At 45.9% G+C, this 17,017-nt stretch overlaps 1 protein-coding gene across 1 annotated transcript; it reads left to right on the top strand.

Moving 5' to 3' along the window:
- Window positions 1–1,924: 1,924 nt before the first annotated feature.
- On the top strand, window positions 1,925–14,004 carry FAM210B (family with sequence similarity 210 member B). Its single transcript, XM_033153985.1, has 4 exons — window positions 1,925–2,235; window positions 2,273–2,369; window positions 12,756–12,931; window positions 13,740–14,004. The coding sequence occupies exons 1-4, from the start codon at window positions 1,925–1,927 to the stop codon at window positions 13,954–13,956; spliced, it is 801 nt and encodes a 266-aa protein (XP_033009876.1). The 3' UTR covers window positions 13,957–14,004.
- The last annotated feature ends 3,013 nt before the right edge of the window (window positions 14,005–17,017 follow it).

A 17,017-nucleotide genomic window follows, 5' to 3' on the forward strand; every position in this document is an offset into this window, starting at 1 on the left:
CATGGAAATAATAGGGATCCTAATATAAAGTCAACTCATTTATTGCAAACTGAAGACATCCTACCCTGTCCTCTTTCATTGTCACACTCCCATTGTAACATTCCCATGTCCTTCACCTCTGGTACCCGATGATCAGGATAAAATATGAAACTCTGGGACAAAACTAGACATGTTGGCAGAGAGATATGATTGGATCTCTGGGATTTGGTGTGGCTTTGCTGTTATGGGACTAGAGTTCAGTTCGACTCCTAGCCAGGTGAGGCTTGTGAATGCAGCAGCAGCAGTGCCGTCATGGGGCCTAAGATGTGGGGTGTCCCTGGAGAACAAGCAAAGGTATCAGCCCCATGGGACTAGGTTGGCATTTGGGCCTCAGCAAATGCCCAGGTATGCTGGGGATTGAAATGATGGTGAGTGCTGTTGAGGGAGCAAGGCTCCAGCATGCCTTAGAAATGTCAAAACAAAATAGGAAACAAAATAGGAAATTCTTTCCAGTAGCACCTTAGAGACCAACTGAGTTTGTTCTTGGTATGAGCTTTCGTGTGCATGCACACTTCTTCAGATACACTGAAACAGAAGTCACCAGATCCTTAAATATAGTGAGGGAGTGGGGAGGGGTATTACTCAGAAGGGTGGTGGGAATGGGTGATCAGCTGATAGGTCGAAGGGGCGGCCGAAAGGGAGGGAAGCGCCCATTTGCTCCCCCCTTTCCCTTTTGCCGCCGCTCGCTCCGTCGCCCCAGGAGCAGCAGCACCGCACACACTGTGCGCTGCTGCTCCCACAGCGACGGAGCGAGCGGTGGTGCGTGGGGGTGACAAGCGGCGGCCCCTCCCACCACTCCCCATGCACCACCGGTCACCCCAGGAGGAGCAGCGCTGCACGGACGGGGTGCTCGCTCGGCCGAGCGAGCACCCCGTCCGTGCAGCGCTGCTCCTCCCGGGGTGACGGAGGGAGCGGCGGCACGTGGGAGTGGCGGGAGGGGCCGCTGCTTGTCACCCCCACCCGCCGCTGCTCACCCTGTCACTGGGGGCGTACCGCCCCTACCGCCCCTCCCCAGCGACGCCCCTGCTTAGTCATGCTGGCCACATGACCCGGAAGCTGTACGCCGGCTCCCTCGGCCAGTAAAGCGAGATGAGCGCTGCAACCCCAGAGCCGGACACGACTGGACCTAATGGTCAGGGGTCCCTTTACCTTTACTGCACTCCCTCTGAAACACCAGACAAGCAGCCTTGGTGACTATGAGTGCTTCTTAACAGCTTTGGATACTTTTTTGGATACTTTTGATACTATTGTACAGTTGTTTTATTGTAATTATTTGTATGTTTTAAACAGATTTTATATGATGAGTCCCATCAAGGAAAAAGGCAGGGCATTAATTAAGTCATTCCCTGCCAGTGATAGCCTGACTAGAGCAGCTACTCTGCGTATTTGTGGTTGAAGACTGGAGATGGTGCACATATTGCATTAAATAGTGATTTTTAATTACATTTTTAATCGCTTCTTTCAGTTCACCGCGCATTGTATTATAAGAACCGAAAGAAGCGCAACATGGGTGAAATCGTGCAGCGAATTAGGGCATCGCATCGCAATTGCTACCAAAAGGTGGTGGTGGGGAGAGATTCATTGGTTCCCCGCGTCCCCCGACAGAGACCCCCGGCGATTTGCAAGCGCTCCCTGCGGAGAGGCGAAAGTTTGGGAGGAAGGCACAAGCCTGAACAGCACAGCGGCTCTAAGCAGGCTCCCTTGCCCTGCCCTGCCCAGGACAGGCGGGGCTCTGTCCCTTTAAGAAGGAGGGTGCCTGGCAAGGCGGTGGGTGGCTGTTTTGCGCTCTCTCTCCGGGCCTGATCAGCCGCCTCCCTTCGCCGGGATCCGTCGGCCGCTTGGGCTGCCAGCCGTGGGAAGCCGGCGGCGCAGCCTCTCCGCGGCCATGCTCCGGCTAGGCCGGCCGTGCGCTCTGCACGCGCTCTGCCCCGGCGGGCTGCTGCACGTCTCCAGCAGGAGCGCCGCCTCCGGGGAAGCGGTTACCGGCAGCCTCCCGGCGGGCGCGGGACTCCCGATCGGCCAGGTGCAGCCCAGCCCGGGAGTCGAGAAACGGGCGCCGCGCAGGACGCGCTGGAGGGGCAGCCGGAGGCTCCTGCGGGAAGCGCTGCTGTTGCTGCTGCAGCAGCCGCCAAGCCCCGGGCGCTTCTGGTTCCCGGCCGCCGGGGCTGATCCGCGCCACGGAAGAGAGGGCGACCCGTTGGTGCTGCTGCTGCTGACATGTCCTCTGCCACAGGCAGAAGGGGAGGCGGGCTGCCCCCGCCAGCTGCTCTCCGAGATCACCCTGCATACGGTCGGGAGAGGTAGCGGCGGCCTCGGGTCCAGGAAGGTGGGTGAGTCAGCAGCCACCTCGCGCGCTGTGGGTGGTTAAAACTCGGGAGATCCGCCGCAAACGTGGGCAAGAGTTCCACTGAGCACGAGCAGAGTGTCCTTTCCTAGGATCCAAGACCAGCAGAGGCCTGGTTTAAGGCCTAGGCAACTCTCTCTCTGAGGGGCCTTTTCTGCGGTGGCTCCCCATTTGTGGAATGCTCTCCCCAGTGAGGTTCACCTGGAGCCTTCACTACATATATTTAGGTGCCTCTATAACCAGGCCCTTCTGTCTTTTAAATGCGCTTGTGAGAGCCGGTTATTGGTTTTATTTGACATCAAGTATTCTGCCTTTTCATTTTGTATTTTTATGCTGTAAAACTGCCTTGTGATCTTTGGATGAAGGGCAATATATGCATTTAATTAATAATGATGGTGATGCTGATATTTGCAGTACTGTTACCGGATTTGGTGGCTGGGAAATGACACTGGGCATGTAGGCCTGCCCTCTGATTCATAAAGGCACTAAGAATCTACATAGAAGAGTACTGCATATACAGTATTGTTAACCCGGTACAGTGGGGTGGGCAGTCTCTTGACATTCAGACTGCTACTCCCATGGTCCCTGGCCATTGCCCCTTCTGGCTGGGGCTGATGGGAGTTGGAGTCCAACAACATCAAGGCGGCCAGGAGTTGCTCAGGCCTCTTGCACAACATTCTTTAGGGCGAAACAAAAAATAAAAATAAAAATCCTTCCAGTAGCACCTTAGAGACCAACTAAGCTTTCGTGTGCATGCACACTTCTTCAGATAAGAAATATATTCACGAAAGCTCATACCAATAACAAACTTAGTTGCTCTATGCTGCACTAGCTCTGTTATTTCTTCATATCCATCAGAACCAGCACTTCTCTCTCTTATTTTTATTATCTGTATTACTTGCATATTAATGTTATTACTTGTATAACTCCTGCCTTCCCATTGCAGAGCAAAGCCTGAGGTGGCTTTCAACTAACATGATAAAAACAGCAAATAATACACTTTTAAAAAGGGGGGGGGGCAAGCTAGGTGGCAGCATCAAAATACAAATTTGATGGTGGTGATATCTGAAAACAAGATCCAGCTGAAGAGCTTGTGAAACTAAATTGCTTTTGCATGGTGACAAAATGCCATTGATGAGGCAAAGTAGATATTCTGGGGTGGGGAGTCCCAAAGCCTGAGTGCCACTACTAATAATTGAACTTCTGAAGGTCATGGGAGCAGAAAAGAGACTTCTCCAGTTTTATGAGAGGAAGGAAAGATATCTCAGTCCTAAATGGCTAGGCCAGGGGTCAGCAAACTTTTCCAGCAGGGTGCCGGTCTACTGTCCCTCAGACCTTTTGAAGAAGAAAAAATGAACAAATTCCTATGCCCCACAAATAACCCAGAGGTGCATTTTAAATAAAATGACACATTCTACTTACCGGTATGTAAAAACACACTGATTCCTAGATCCTCTGCGGGCCAGATTTAGAAGGCAATTGGGCCAGATCCGGCCCCCGGGCCTTAGTTTGCCTACCCATGGGTTTGGACTTCTGTGCTCCTTGCCTCTCTGTTGCCTATATGCCTTTTCCTGTTGTATCAGTCTGTTCTTATCGTTCAGCTGCTTTCTTTCACTCTGTTGCTCTGCTTCTGTACAGCATCTGGAAACCATTGGTGCTAAATGTTAAATAACAATGGCCAGGTGCCATGTAAGATTATGTCATTGAGCACTGGCTTCATTAATCCAGAATCATTACATGGACGTCTGCAGGATTAATTTTTTTAAGAGAGGGCCGGAGTGAAGTGCTGAAAGGCGGGGGGGGGGCAGCTAATTTCCCACAAATAATTAGAGGAATAGTGTCTGTATATTTTGTCGCATATTTTAGGTTTTGCGATGTTAGACACTTACTTTTAAAAAGTGGGGGGAAAGGAATTTGGGGGTTGTGGTTCATCTAGGGAGGAGGGGCAGTTGCCTGGCTGGTCACCACTCACCTTTCACTCTATTTCACCCAACAGAATATTAAAAACACAATAAAACATCAAACATTAAATATTTCCCTAAATAGGGCTGCGTTCAGATGTCTTCTAAAAGTCAGATAGTTGTTTATTTCCTTGACATCTGATGGGAGGGCATTCCACAGGGCGGGCGCCACTACCGAGAAGGCCCTCTGCCTGGTTCCCTGTAACCTCACATCTCGCAGTGAGGGAACTGCCAGAAGGCCCTCAGTGTCCAGGCTGAACAATGAGGATGGAGACGCTCCTTCAGGTATACTGGGCCAAGGCCGTTGAGGGCTTTAAAGGTCAGCACCAACACTTTGAATTGTGCTCGGAAACGTACTGGCAGCCAATGAAGATCTTTCAGGACCGGTATTATATGGTCTCGACTGTGTTGTAGCTGCCACTGATTTTGATGTGACTTGGGGTTTTTCTAGATTTGCAATGTTAATCATATCACACCTTCCAATCTGTCACACTTTCCAAAATGTTTAGTGTGGCATAGTGAGAGCTGAACGGCCTGGGAGGCCAGGGTTCAAATCCACACTCAGCTATAAGTTCACTGAGTGATCTTGGGTCAGTCACCAACTCTCAGCCTTGTTTAGCAAAAAGTATTCAGCACTGAATTAAACCTGGGGACAGAGACTTCTGCTGTAAGTTATCGCTCGTGTTGACATTAGGTCAGTTGTGCAAAAGAGAGTCATCTTATTTTTACTTCATATGAAATTCATTTCTCAGATTAGTTGTGTGTGAAGCGCATGTGCGTGTGTGACAGTATGTGAACATTTTCTCTCCCTGGTGCCACTGTATGCGCATGAAGCCGACTAGGCAGAATCTGGGTAGCACGTTTTGCAATTGAGTGGCAGGGAGAATAATAATAATAATAATAATAATAATAATAATAATAATAATATATTTGTACCCCGCCCATTTGGCTGGGTTTCCCCAGCCACTCTGGGCGGCTGCCAGCTGATGATTTCTGGACGGCGATGGACTTATTTTTCCTAGCACAGCATCCTTTTCTCACAGGGGCTGACCAGATACCTGTGGGAAGCCTGAAAGCTGGACATGGATGCAACAGCACTCTGCCCACCTGTGATTCTCAGCAACTGGTATTCAGAACTATAACTGCCTCCAACAGTAGAGGCAGAACACCGCTATCAGGACTAGTAGCTTTTCCTCCATGAAGTTGTTCAGCCCTCTGTTAAAAACATCCAAGTCAGTGGCCATCACTGCCACCTCTGGGAGCAAGTTCCGTAGTTTTACTATGAGCTGCATGAATTAAGTGTTTTCTTTTATGTGGCACGAATCTTCCAAAATTCAGCTTCAGTGGATGTCCGTTCAGTTCTAGCGTTTTGGGAAAAGGGGAAAAAATATCCATTTCCTCCATGCCATATATAATTTTATAAACTTCTGTCATGTCACCTTTTCTCTAAACCAGGGTTTCCCAAACTTGGGTCTCCAGCTGTTTCTGGACTACAGTTCCCATCATTCCTGACAGCTAGGGATGATGGGAGTTGTAGTCCAAAAACAGCGAGAGACGCAAGTTTGGGAAACCCCGCTCTAAACTAACCCTTTTCTTCATAGGGGAGTCGTTCCATCCCCTTTTTTTCATTTTGGTTGCCCTTCTCTGAACCTTTTCCAACCCTGCAGTAGTGCAGTATCCTTTTCGAAGGTATTTCTTAATTCATTTTCTGATGCATTTGTTTTGTGCTAGAACGGCTCAGTTTAAATGTTGCAATCAAACTTCCTTTTCTAGAGCTGCTCTTAACGATCCTTGGAAACTTGCCTGGCATGATATATGTATTTTTCTAGAGCTGCTGACCCTAGCCATGAACCGCCCCTTGTGTTCATTATTGACAGAAATCAAAAGGAGCTCTTGTAAGGCTCATTCTCCCTCTCAAAATGCTGGCCTGCTTTTTTTCAGCTGGAGGCACTTGATGCCGTTTTGAGCAGAAGTGTTGGAAGAAGAGTAGCATAGTGATGGGGAGCTGAATGGCTGCCAGTTCCCATCACTTCAGGTCCTTGACAAAAGTTCCTTTCTCTCCCTATTTTTTTTTAGACCACCTACAGACTTCCAGGCTTTTATCCATATGCCCTTTTCTTGGTTGGGTTGAAACACTTCATTTGCCTCTCAACATTTTCTAATATTACCATGAAAGTGTTTTTAGAGGGCAACATGAGATTAGCAAAGTTTCAAATGGCATATTTGGGGCGGGGGGAGCAGGGGGGATTTTCTGCAGAAGAAGAAATATTCTCCCGTTCAAATTTGCATTTAATTTTTTTGGGTATCATGATAAGCCTTTAGCTCAACATCACATTTTTAAGCCAGCCCCTTGCCCTAAAACAAAACATAACACTTAGAGGTGCCAATGAAGAAAGATCAGTCTAGGTTGTTACCCCATACCAAGTAAGCCCATTAAACCGAATGGGACTTATCTGTGAGAGGATGTATATGGGATTCTGCTGTTGGTTGATTAATTTTCTTTCTTTTAAAGGAATATACATATTACAATTTTTTTCGATATAATACGCAAAAGTTGCCAAGCTTTGTTTGGGTGAACTTGATATTTCCGTTCTTTTCATCACGTGTTACGGCAACACACCAAAATACCCTCCTATTAAATCAACCTGTTTTTCATCCTTATCTCCGCCATGTAAAACTGGCTTCTACTAATTAAATCAAAAGCTTCAGTTGATCAACCTACTAAGGGCCGCAGCCCTGTAAGCAAGATTAACGTGCAGGGTAGGCAGCAGAGATCACGGCACTTTTAGGAGGGCGTATCTTCTAGGTATCGTCTAGCAAGTTCGATGTGCCAAAACGATATACGAAAAATAGATGAGGGCACGGCAGGTTTGCATTTTGGGTTAGGTGGACACGGCAGGGGTGAACAGAATGGCATAGGGCTAACAGAGGACTGAAGGTGGTGAAAGGGAGAGCAACAGCTCATTTTGAAAAAGAGGCTCTGAGATCCCGTTTGCCAGAAATCCACACACGGGACCATATGAAGAATCCTTCTGGATCAGACCTAAGGTCCATCTAGTCCAGGATCCTAGGACACAGTTGTAGCTCACTGGAAGCATCTGTTTTTCATGCAGAAGCTCTCACAATTATTATTAATAATAATAATTGTTGTTGTTGTTGTTGTTATTATTATTAATTTTATTTATTTACTTATACCCTGCCCATCTGGCTGGGTTGCCCAAGCCACTCTGGGCGGCTTCCGGCACATATAAAAACATAATAAAACATCAAACATTAATCATAAATGTAATAAAACATCAAACATTAATAATAACAGTGTGATCCAATACAAAAAAAAGTTCAAACTCAAAGGTTCTGGAGACTTGCTGCCGGTCACTGAAGACAGTACTAAGTTAATGAACCAATGGTCTGTCTTGGTGCAAGGCAACTTCCTCTGTTCTTGTTCGCACAGTGGCCAGGACAACCACAGATGCCTATGGGATGCCTGAGGGTCACGGGACTTTCCCCACTTAACAGTTCCCAGCAACTGGTAGTCAAAGGCATATTCAAAGATGGAGCAAGCTTGTTTCCTCCTGCTGTGGAGGGCAGGACTCGAACCCATGGCTTCAAGTTGCAAGAAGGGAGATTCCGACTAAACTTCACGAAGCACTTTCCGACAGTAATAGCTGCTTGGCAGTGGAATGGACTCCCTCGGAAGGTTGTGGACTCTCCTTCCTTGGAGGTTTTTAAGCAGAGGTTGGATGGCCATCTGTCATGGATGCTTTAGTTGAGATTCCTGCATGGCAGGGGGTTGGACTAGTTGACCCTTGGGTCCCATTCCAACTCTATAATTCTATGATTCTACTGCCTCCAACAATGGAGATGGAGCATAGCTATCATAACGAGTAGCCATTGAGCTAGTGTTGCCTCTGTTATCCTTCATTTAAAGGTGACCTTAACCGCAAGAGAAATGTAATCTGTACACGCCCGGGGAGTTGCAAAATGCCTACCAAAAAGACGAGGCATGGTTTGGGGAGATAATGCGAGGAGAGGGAGAAGTTAGAGCTCTTTCTTCTGGCTTTCTCCTCTCTCTGGCCTGCCTGCCGGTCATCCAAACAGCAGCCAACGAGCACACACAGAACAAAGGTCCCAAAACAAAATGCACAACATTGTATTGATTTTCTTCAAGCTTAGCTCCCTGTTGAGCAAAAGCCAAATTGTGTCCCAGTCGGGCGCAGCCACAGCCAGTCTCATTGTCAAATGGAAAAGCATTTTCTCTCGCTTCATGCCTCTCCTCGTGACCGTTTTAAGCGTCTGCAAACTATCCCAGTCTCCTTTGTCTGTGTGTGCTGTTTCCTTTTGTGGTTTTTTTTTAATTACTATTCCAAATCAAAACAAGCTAGCCTTTCTCCAGTTCTCTTGGCTTGGGTTTTGCTGCTAACCAAATGCATAAAAAGCTTGGGTGCTCAGAAGTGAAAGGGAGGAGGGAGCACGGCCTGCCCACACAACGCTGTTGTCGCCTTGCAAGTTATCCACCAAGCTGAACGTAGCCCAGGAGCTCACCAAAGAGGTTCACCGAGTGTCTCAGAAGATAGGAAGCTGCCTTAAATTGAGCTAGAGCATGGTGCCATAACGCCAAGGTTGCAGGTTTGATCCCCGTAAGGGACAGCTGCATATTCCTGCATTGCAAGGGGTTGGACCAGATGATCCTCAGGGACCCTTCCAGCTCCATGAATGTATGAGTCAGGCCATTTGGTCAATTTAGTAGAGGGATAGGGAACCTCAGGGCTGGGCTCAAATGCAACCCTCTATCTGGCCCTTGGCTCCCCAGGCCTCACCCCCTCCTCAACCAGATACCCCATCAGCCCTATTTCATACCCTTCCAGGTCCCCCCCCCCCGGCTGGAAAGTGCCCTTGAATTCTGGTAATCCTTCTTGATTGCCTGGATGGAAGACAGAGGTGTGTGTGTGTGTGTGTGTGTGTGTGTGTGTAGAAGCTAGTTACTGTACAACCTTTGTCCACTTTTGCCTTTGGTGTCACCCACCACTGGCATTTGGACCAGTTAGGAAAGTGGCCTCTGTCGGGGGGGGGGAATTCCCACCCCTGATCTATCCCAAAATATGCTTCAAAGAGCGCCCAAATACTTCAGAGTGCCTCTCCAGTATGTTCCAGCCTGACCATTGAGATCATCAGATGGGAACCTTCTTAGGGTGCTATCATATAGTGAGGACGGAGAGCCTTCTCAGTTGTGGCACCCTCCCTGTGGAACTCCCTGCCACTGGAGGTCCATCAGCTCTCTTCAGTTTCATCAGGTGCCAAAGCTATGCCTCTGCACTCTGGCCTACAGGCCTTCCTGACAGATGTCACCAGCTAGTTTCAGGAAAATTTGGTTTGTATGGGATCGTTTATGTCTTGCTGTTTTAAGGCAGAAGTGTTTTCGGTTTTATATTTGCTCTTCATGTATCTGACAGCCTGGGACATGAGGAGCAGACCACCGTGATCCAGGACCTTCTGTTTAGTGTGCAGTGGACCTGAAGGGTGAGCTGTCAGAAGCACCTAGAATACTGTACATAACCCAGAGGTGGTGTGGTCCCTGGAGTCCCAGCTGGGTCGCAAAAACAATCCCCTTGTCAATCCCCTACCTTTTCAAAGGAGCCCTCTCCTATCTACTCAACCTAATCTCTTTCCCTGCACCATTTGAGAGGGTGTAGGAGCGATCCACTCTGGGTGCTCAAGGTCTACTACATTTCCTGTTTTCCTGGCTCCCAGTGAATTGTTTCTTCCCATATTTCCACCACCTGCTCTCCCATTAAATAAAGGGCAGGATTTGTTCTCTCTGCTCCACTTCTCCTCCCCGCAAATTGCTTATGCAATGGAGAGGCAGGGCCGCCTTGGGAATTTGCTCATGTCCTCCCCCTGGGATCTGGGAGTTCGAAACCTGTTCTTCCAGCAAAACAAACACACACACCGAACCTGCAGCGCCATTTTAAGGCTCACATATTTGTAACTGATTTACGGTAAATGTTAAGCCTCTAAGGTGCCACAGCCTTTGTTGTTTTCGCTGCAGTACTAACAGAGCTTCCCCCTCTGGAATTTGTTCTCCCAGATCTGCTTTTATTAGTTGCTGTCATTTCACATATTGTCAGCAAGCAATTGCCAGCAATTCCCCAGTGGTCCCTTTCCTGAGTTTTCAGTATTTTGTTGCAAACGTGCATATTGCACAACATCACGGGAGCTGAAAATGCTGGTCTTTATACCGGGGTGAATTATTTCAAGTCTCTAAATAGCTTTCTGCTTGCCCGCAGCAGTACAGTACTCCTAGGATTTGCACACGTCAGCAGAGCCAGCTGAAGCTTGAGCTGAAAGTTACTATGCCATAATCGGCATAGATTCAGATTCTATACCTTAGAATCATCGAATTGCAGCATTGGAAGGGACCCCAATGGTCATCAAGTCCAACCCCTGCAAATGCAGAAATCCTGCCCACAGCTGTCCCTGGGGCAGGGCGGGCCTCAAACCACCAACCTTCTGATTAACAGCCAGATGCACTGACTGACCCATTGTGCCACTGGAGTCTCTCTGACATCTGACCCGTGTGCTTCTCACTTGTAAAACAAGGGTTGAAGACTTAGAAATACTGTGGTTTTCAGTTTGTGATTGAGTTGCCTTACACAGACTCAGGTACACAGAACAAGGGTCTTTAAACTCTCTGTTTGTGCACAGAGGCCTTCCAAAGTTTGGACAGAGGTCTTTCCCAGTGTTGCTGCTTAAGATCCTTTTAATTGAAGATTGGACCTTCTTTTTGCAAAGCACACATTCTTGCACCTGAACTATGGCCTTGGAGCATAAGCAAAAATGCCTCATACTGAGTCAGGCCATTGGTTCATCTTGCTGGGTTGAATAGTTCAGAAATGTATGTGAAGAATGTGCTCTTTTCTTCCAAATGATGGTCTTCCACCATATTCTTGTGGGTGTTTTACAGTACCCCTGTAAAAAGGTCATGCATTTTATAGACCAGTTATTAGAACTGAAAGGGTGAATTGCTGAAGAACACAGTGAGTCTGAGCCAATTCTCTATGTACTTTATCCATAATCATTTTTTTCTCTCATTAGAAGCGTGTCACCATCTCTCAGCTTCATGTTCCCAGTTGCAGTATGGGAATGACCATCAGTTTTGCAGCATTAAGACTGTACAGCTACACATTCACAGTGTGTCCTCCTTGGACAATTGACCATCTTTCACAGCCTTTTACTCATTGCATGTTCACATCAAAATACAGTGTAGTTACCTAGTCATGACTATTTTTCAAAGAGCATTATGGTATCTTTTGAGCATCAACAAATGTGTGTAGTACTCTGCAGTAGATACTCTTCACTGGGATAAGAGGGTGGTTGTTCTGAAGCAGCAAGCTATCAGTAACTTATAGCATCTTATTATACATATTGTTTGAAATCAGATGTAGTATTAACATTGCTTGAAAAGTTTCATTGAAAAAAGAAACTAGTTCAACTTTATCCCATCCAAAAAGGAACTAGTTCCAGTTTGTCCTTTTACAAAATAATTTAGTTCAAGTTCATAAAAAGTTTATCCTTGGCAAAACAAAGAGTGTTCAGAATGTTACAAGCTGAAATATAGGCTCCAAATGGAAGCTGGGGGCACACATAAGTAGTAAAGTGTCTGACAGACAGAATGTCAACAGGTGATGTTTTCCTCATAAATGTATTTCCATACTAGGTTTACCTTGTTTAATTTGTGCCAGCCACACAGCTGTTAAAGGCACAAGGCAACATGTTCTTTGTTGTTGTAGTTCTTCCTACAAGATACCCCTTTTGGAAGAGAGCAAATATTTTCAGCGGGGAAGATACAGGAAATGCCTCACTTTCCTTCCTTCAAATTGATTGCTTAGCAATATTGATTCAAATTGCTTAGCAATATTGATTGAAGCAACAACACCTCCATATCTGCCTGATAAGCCTTAGAACATTGTCTCCACACTTTGCTTTCTAACTTTGTCCAAGTGTCTTACTTTTAAATTGAGAAAAAGAAAGGGAAAGAAAGCTAAGAGTCTGGGCCTCCTTCTGAGGGGTGGGGGAATTGGCTGTTAAGATGAACTAGAAATCATTCCATGTTCTACCTCCCAAATTAATTCACCTGGTAATTATGAGAACTACTTTCAGGTGTATTTTAAATTTGTATACCGCCCTTCATCTGCAGATCTCAGGGCGGTTCACAACATAAAAATACAATATAATACATATGAACGATGCAGGTAAGAAATAGGAAAACTATGGTGCACACAGACTATATTGTAGCATTTGAACAGAGCACTCTATGAACTTACTTTGAGCATTTCACTAAAAATAAAAGTGCAATCACTCTAGAAACAAAACTACATATTTTAATGAGCATCCATTTCCCCCACTATGCATAGGAGACTAGTGAAACTGCAGGAAACGACCGTGCAGATCCTAGCCAGGAGAATGGAAAGAAACCTAACAAATCCCAGCAGCTGAAGAAAGTTTTTAAGGAATACGGAGCTGTAGGAGTTGGATTCCATGTTGGGATTTCTTTGATGTCTCTAGGAATGTTCTATCTAGCCGTGTCAAGGTATGTTTTCCACACTATTTGTAACTGGGTTTGGTGTGGCAAGGACTTGATACAATGTCAAATATAACATGGGAGAAATCTTTATGGCTGTTGGATATATAAATTGATTTGCTGGATCAAAGAGAGATCCATCCAGTCCAGCATTTGGTTTCCAACAACAGCTAGCAAGATTCCTGTAGAAGTTTGTAAGCATGGAATTAAGATGGCCATTTCTTATAGTTTGTCCCCAGCATTTGGCATTCAAGAGACACTAGGCTGTGTCCAGCTAACTTTTACCCAGAGTGGAACCACTTAACTAAGTTAGTCATGCTCATTATTTTCAGTAGATCTACTCGTAAGTAAGACCTGCATTGGCTATAACCCACTGCTTTTTTGATATTATGCACACCCATCGATTCCCCTCACCCATGCAGAGAATCTCCATAGTTGTCATTTTTAAAGCCATCTAAGCCTCCTTAAGAGGTAGATTTGTTGATGAGCCCCTTTACATGTTCCTCACCTGTAAAGTATTACTTTGATCAGGTTATGTAATAGTTGTACTGGCCAACTTGTATGTGAACAGAAGCAACTCAGTTATAAAATTGAACTTTGAATACAATTGGGTCCAGCTCCTAAGCCACCACTTTGTAGTGACTCCGATTAATGGACCTTGGAGTTGATATGACACATCTGAAGTCTGCCCATCCCCGATCTAAACTGGTGCCCGTCATGAAATCTTGTAGTAGTGAAGAATATATCTTTGGAAAATCCATGCTTGTTTTTGTAATGTTACTAAGCTAATTTGTGGTTTGTTTTCACCCCCTTTTAGTGGAGTGGACATGACTGCCATCCTCTTCAAGTTGGGATTTGATGACACTCTTGTGCAATCCAAGTTGGCCGCTGGGACGAGTACTTTTGTTTTGGCCTACGCTATCCACAAACTGTTTGCTCCAGTCCGCATCAGCATCACCTTAGTCTCTGTGCCATTACTTGTGCGATATTTTCGGAAGATAGGTTTCTTCAAACCTCCAGCTCCAAATCCATGATTAAATCACTGGAAGAAAACTAGGCTGCCACCTCAGTTAATATAAAATGTTTTTAAATTGCTGCACCCTGGTGGTGCCTGTGCAGATTCCTGTAATACCACCTTTGCTTTGTATAGTCATGGTGGAGGGATGGGAAGTGTTTTTTCCTGATAAACTGCTTCACAAATACTGATTACCTATGTTTCTTCCTCAAGTCCTGTGCCAGCCCAGCGGGGCAGATGTTCTAATAACAATTATATGGGTACTTCTAGGAAGATAGGTGTGGTGATATTGCAGGTGGTACAGCTGAGGTCCACTAGACTCTAATAGAGTCAGAACGCAATTCAACAGGTAGAGCTGCCACCACCCCTTTATCTTGCGTAATCCCCAAGCAGAGGTCCAAGGAGGCGGACCCCCTGCTGGTTACCGGACTCACACAGACCTGACGCCCTTTACCGGAACGCAGGCAGAAGTTCAATTAGAAAACAGGCAGAAATTCTATAGGTAGATGACAAGTGGTTAGACACCAGTTTAGCTTTCTTAGGCAAAGGCACAGAATCCAAACAACAAAATTCCTTTTTAGATTTATTTAAAAAGTAAAACCAAGGGTTGCACTTTTCTTTAGCGGTTACAAACAGAAAATAAAAAGTAATTTTATCTCGCTGACTAAAACAGAAGCCTACTCACAAAGCAACGCATTTCCAAAGAGAGAGCAAGTAGTCAGAAGTCCATTGACTGACGATACCCTTAGGCAAGGCCAGGGCAGGTTGACTGCTACAATTTGCATCTGAATTCCTTCAACTATTATAACTTAGCACAGTTGTAATTAACCTTGCCAACAAAGGTCCGTATACCGTAGTTAAAGCTATGGTTTTCCCAGTAGTAATGTATGAAAGTGAGAGCTGGACCATAAAGAAGACTGATCGCTGAAGAATTGATGCTTTTGAATTATGGTGCTGGAGGAGACTCTTGAGAGTCCCATGGACTGCAAAAAGATCAAACCTATCCATTCTTAAAGAAATCAGCCCTGAGTGCTCACTGGAAGGGCAGATCCTGAAGTTGAGGCTCCAGTACTTTGGCCACCTCATGAGAAGAGAAGACTCCCTGGAAAAGACCCTGATGTTGGGAAAGATGGAGGGCACAAGGAGAAGGGGACAACAGAGGATGAGATGGTTGGACAGTGTTCTCGAAGCTACTAACATGAGTTTGGCCAAACTGCGGGAGGCAGTGAAGGATAGGCGTGCCTGGCGTGCTCTGGTCCATGGGGTCACAAAGAGTCGGACACAACTGAATGACTGAACAACAATTAACCAATGGCAAGACATGGGGGTAATATTTAATTGTTAGGGACTCCGGATTTACACAGCTGGCTCTAGCTTTAATCTTAGAATCCTTGAGAATCAAACGAACTCCTTCCGCCTTTCAAACCTCCCCATTCTAAAGCTGTAAATTAACCAATAACCTTTTTCAGCTGGGTTGGAATCCATAATTGTAAATCAAAGATCCTTCCTCCTGGCTGGAGCCAGGGCGTGACTCCTTTTTCACCTCTAGAGACATGACAAAGAACAGACATCCACTTTCCCAGGGGTTTGTTCTCCCCACAAGGCCACAATTTTAAGTTTTGTTTTCCCACAATGCCAGTGTTCGACTGAACCAAAGTTTAATACATGAAATGAAAAAGGTTTCCTAATTTCACTACAATAGGAAACTGCCTTATTATAGTAGCTTAGACCATTGCCCAGTATTGTCTGTTTGGACCAGCAGTGCCTCTAAGACATTTACCTCACTTTCTAGGTGCTTTTAACTGGAGTTGCCAGGGGTTGATCTTGAAACCTTCTGCGAGAAAAGCATATACTGATACAACTGAACTTTGGTTTCTCTCCATATAGATACCTGTATAAGCTTTCTGGTATAAGCTTTGTGGACTAAAACCTCATCTCATTAAATGCATGACATCTCCATTGGTGGGTGCATGTATAGGCTACATATAAATTCAAATGGGAGATGGCATACATTTAACAAAGTGGGTTTAATCCACAAATGTGTGTATATATGCACATATGTGTGTGCAGACACATGCAAAGATGGAAAATTTAAGATAGGGGTCACCAACCTACCATCCAGGGGCTGGATGAGGCCTGAGGGACTCATTTATCCGGCCCGTGGCAACCGCCCTTAGCAGCATGGCACAGGGACCCACTTCCGGGTCGAAGGAGCACTGGAAATAGCTTGTGTGCATGCGCACGGGCCTCCGACGACCTGGATGTGCACCGGAAATAGCGTTTGCATACACGTACGGGCGCTTGCTCCCCCACCCTCCATGCAATCATCACTGGAGACACCGGCCTGAGGCAAGGAAAGCTTGGAGCCCCTGATTTAAGATGTCTGAGGACTATAATTCTAATAGCAAACTCTAGCGTTTAGTGCCAACATGAATGTAGGCTAGAATGGGCAGCTAGATAATGAATTATTGTCACACCTGGAGGAATTCCAGTGTTTTCAGAAATACAAAAACACCTTTTAAAACTCTGAAGTGGGAGGTCAATAAAACTGGGCCTAGGCAGTAGCCACATAATGTTGCCTGTCAACTGAAAAAGACTAGGGTAAGGGGCAGTGGATCACCCTATTTAAAGGGAAGGAATGCTGAACTGGTATGCTCTTCAGGTGAGGCGACTGTTACCAATAATTTTATTGCCTTTGTTGAGATGGGTTTGTTTGTATTTGCATCGGGTACTTACCTAACTTCTCTTTCCCAGGTGTTCTCCCACTTGACTAAGTCTGAGATTCTATATTACCATCACTAGTAATAGTCAATGGTAATTTTATCCTCCATCAATTTGTCACCCTTTTAACAGCCATCACATTTTATGGTAGCAAAATCCATGTGATTGATTCTGTGCTGCATGAGGAACTGCTTTTGTCTGTCCTGGATATACTGCTAATCTACAGCAGTTGAGGCATTTGAGAAGTCAGATTTGTTGGCAGGCCATTCTAGTGGACCCAAACACTACAGAAACTGACCAAGAATTGCCATAATCATTTGGTTTTTTCCAGGCCCATATGAAACAAACCAAACACAGGG

Source organism: Lacerta agilis, chromosome 6, assembly GCF_009819535.1.
Source record: "Lacerta agilis isolate rLacAgi1 chromosome 6, rLacAgi1.pri, whole genome shotgun sequence".
In the NCBI taxonomy this organism is placed as follows: Eukaryota; Metazoa; Chordata; class Lepidosauria; order Squamata; family Lacertidae; genus Lacerta; species Lacerta agilis.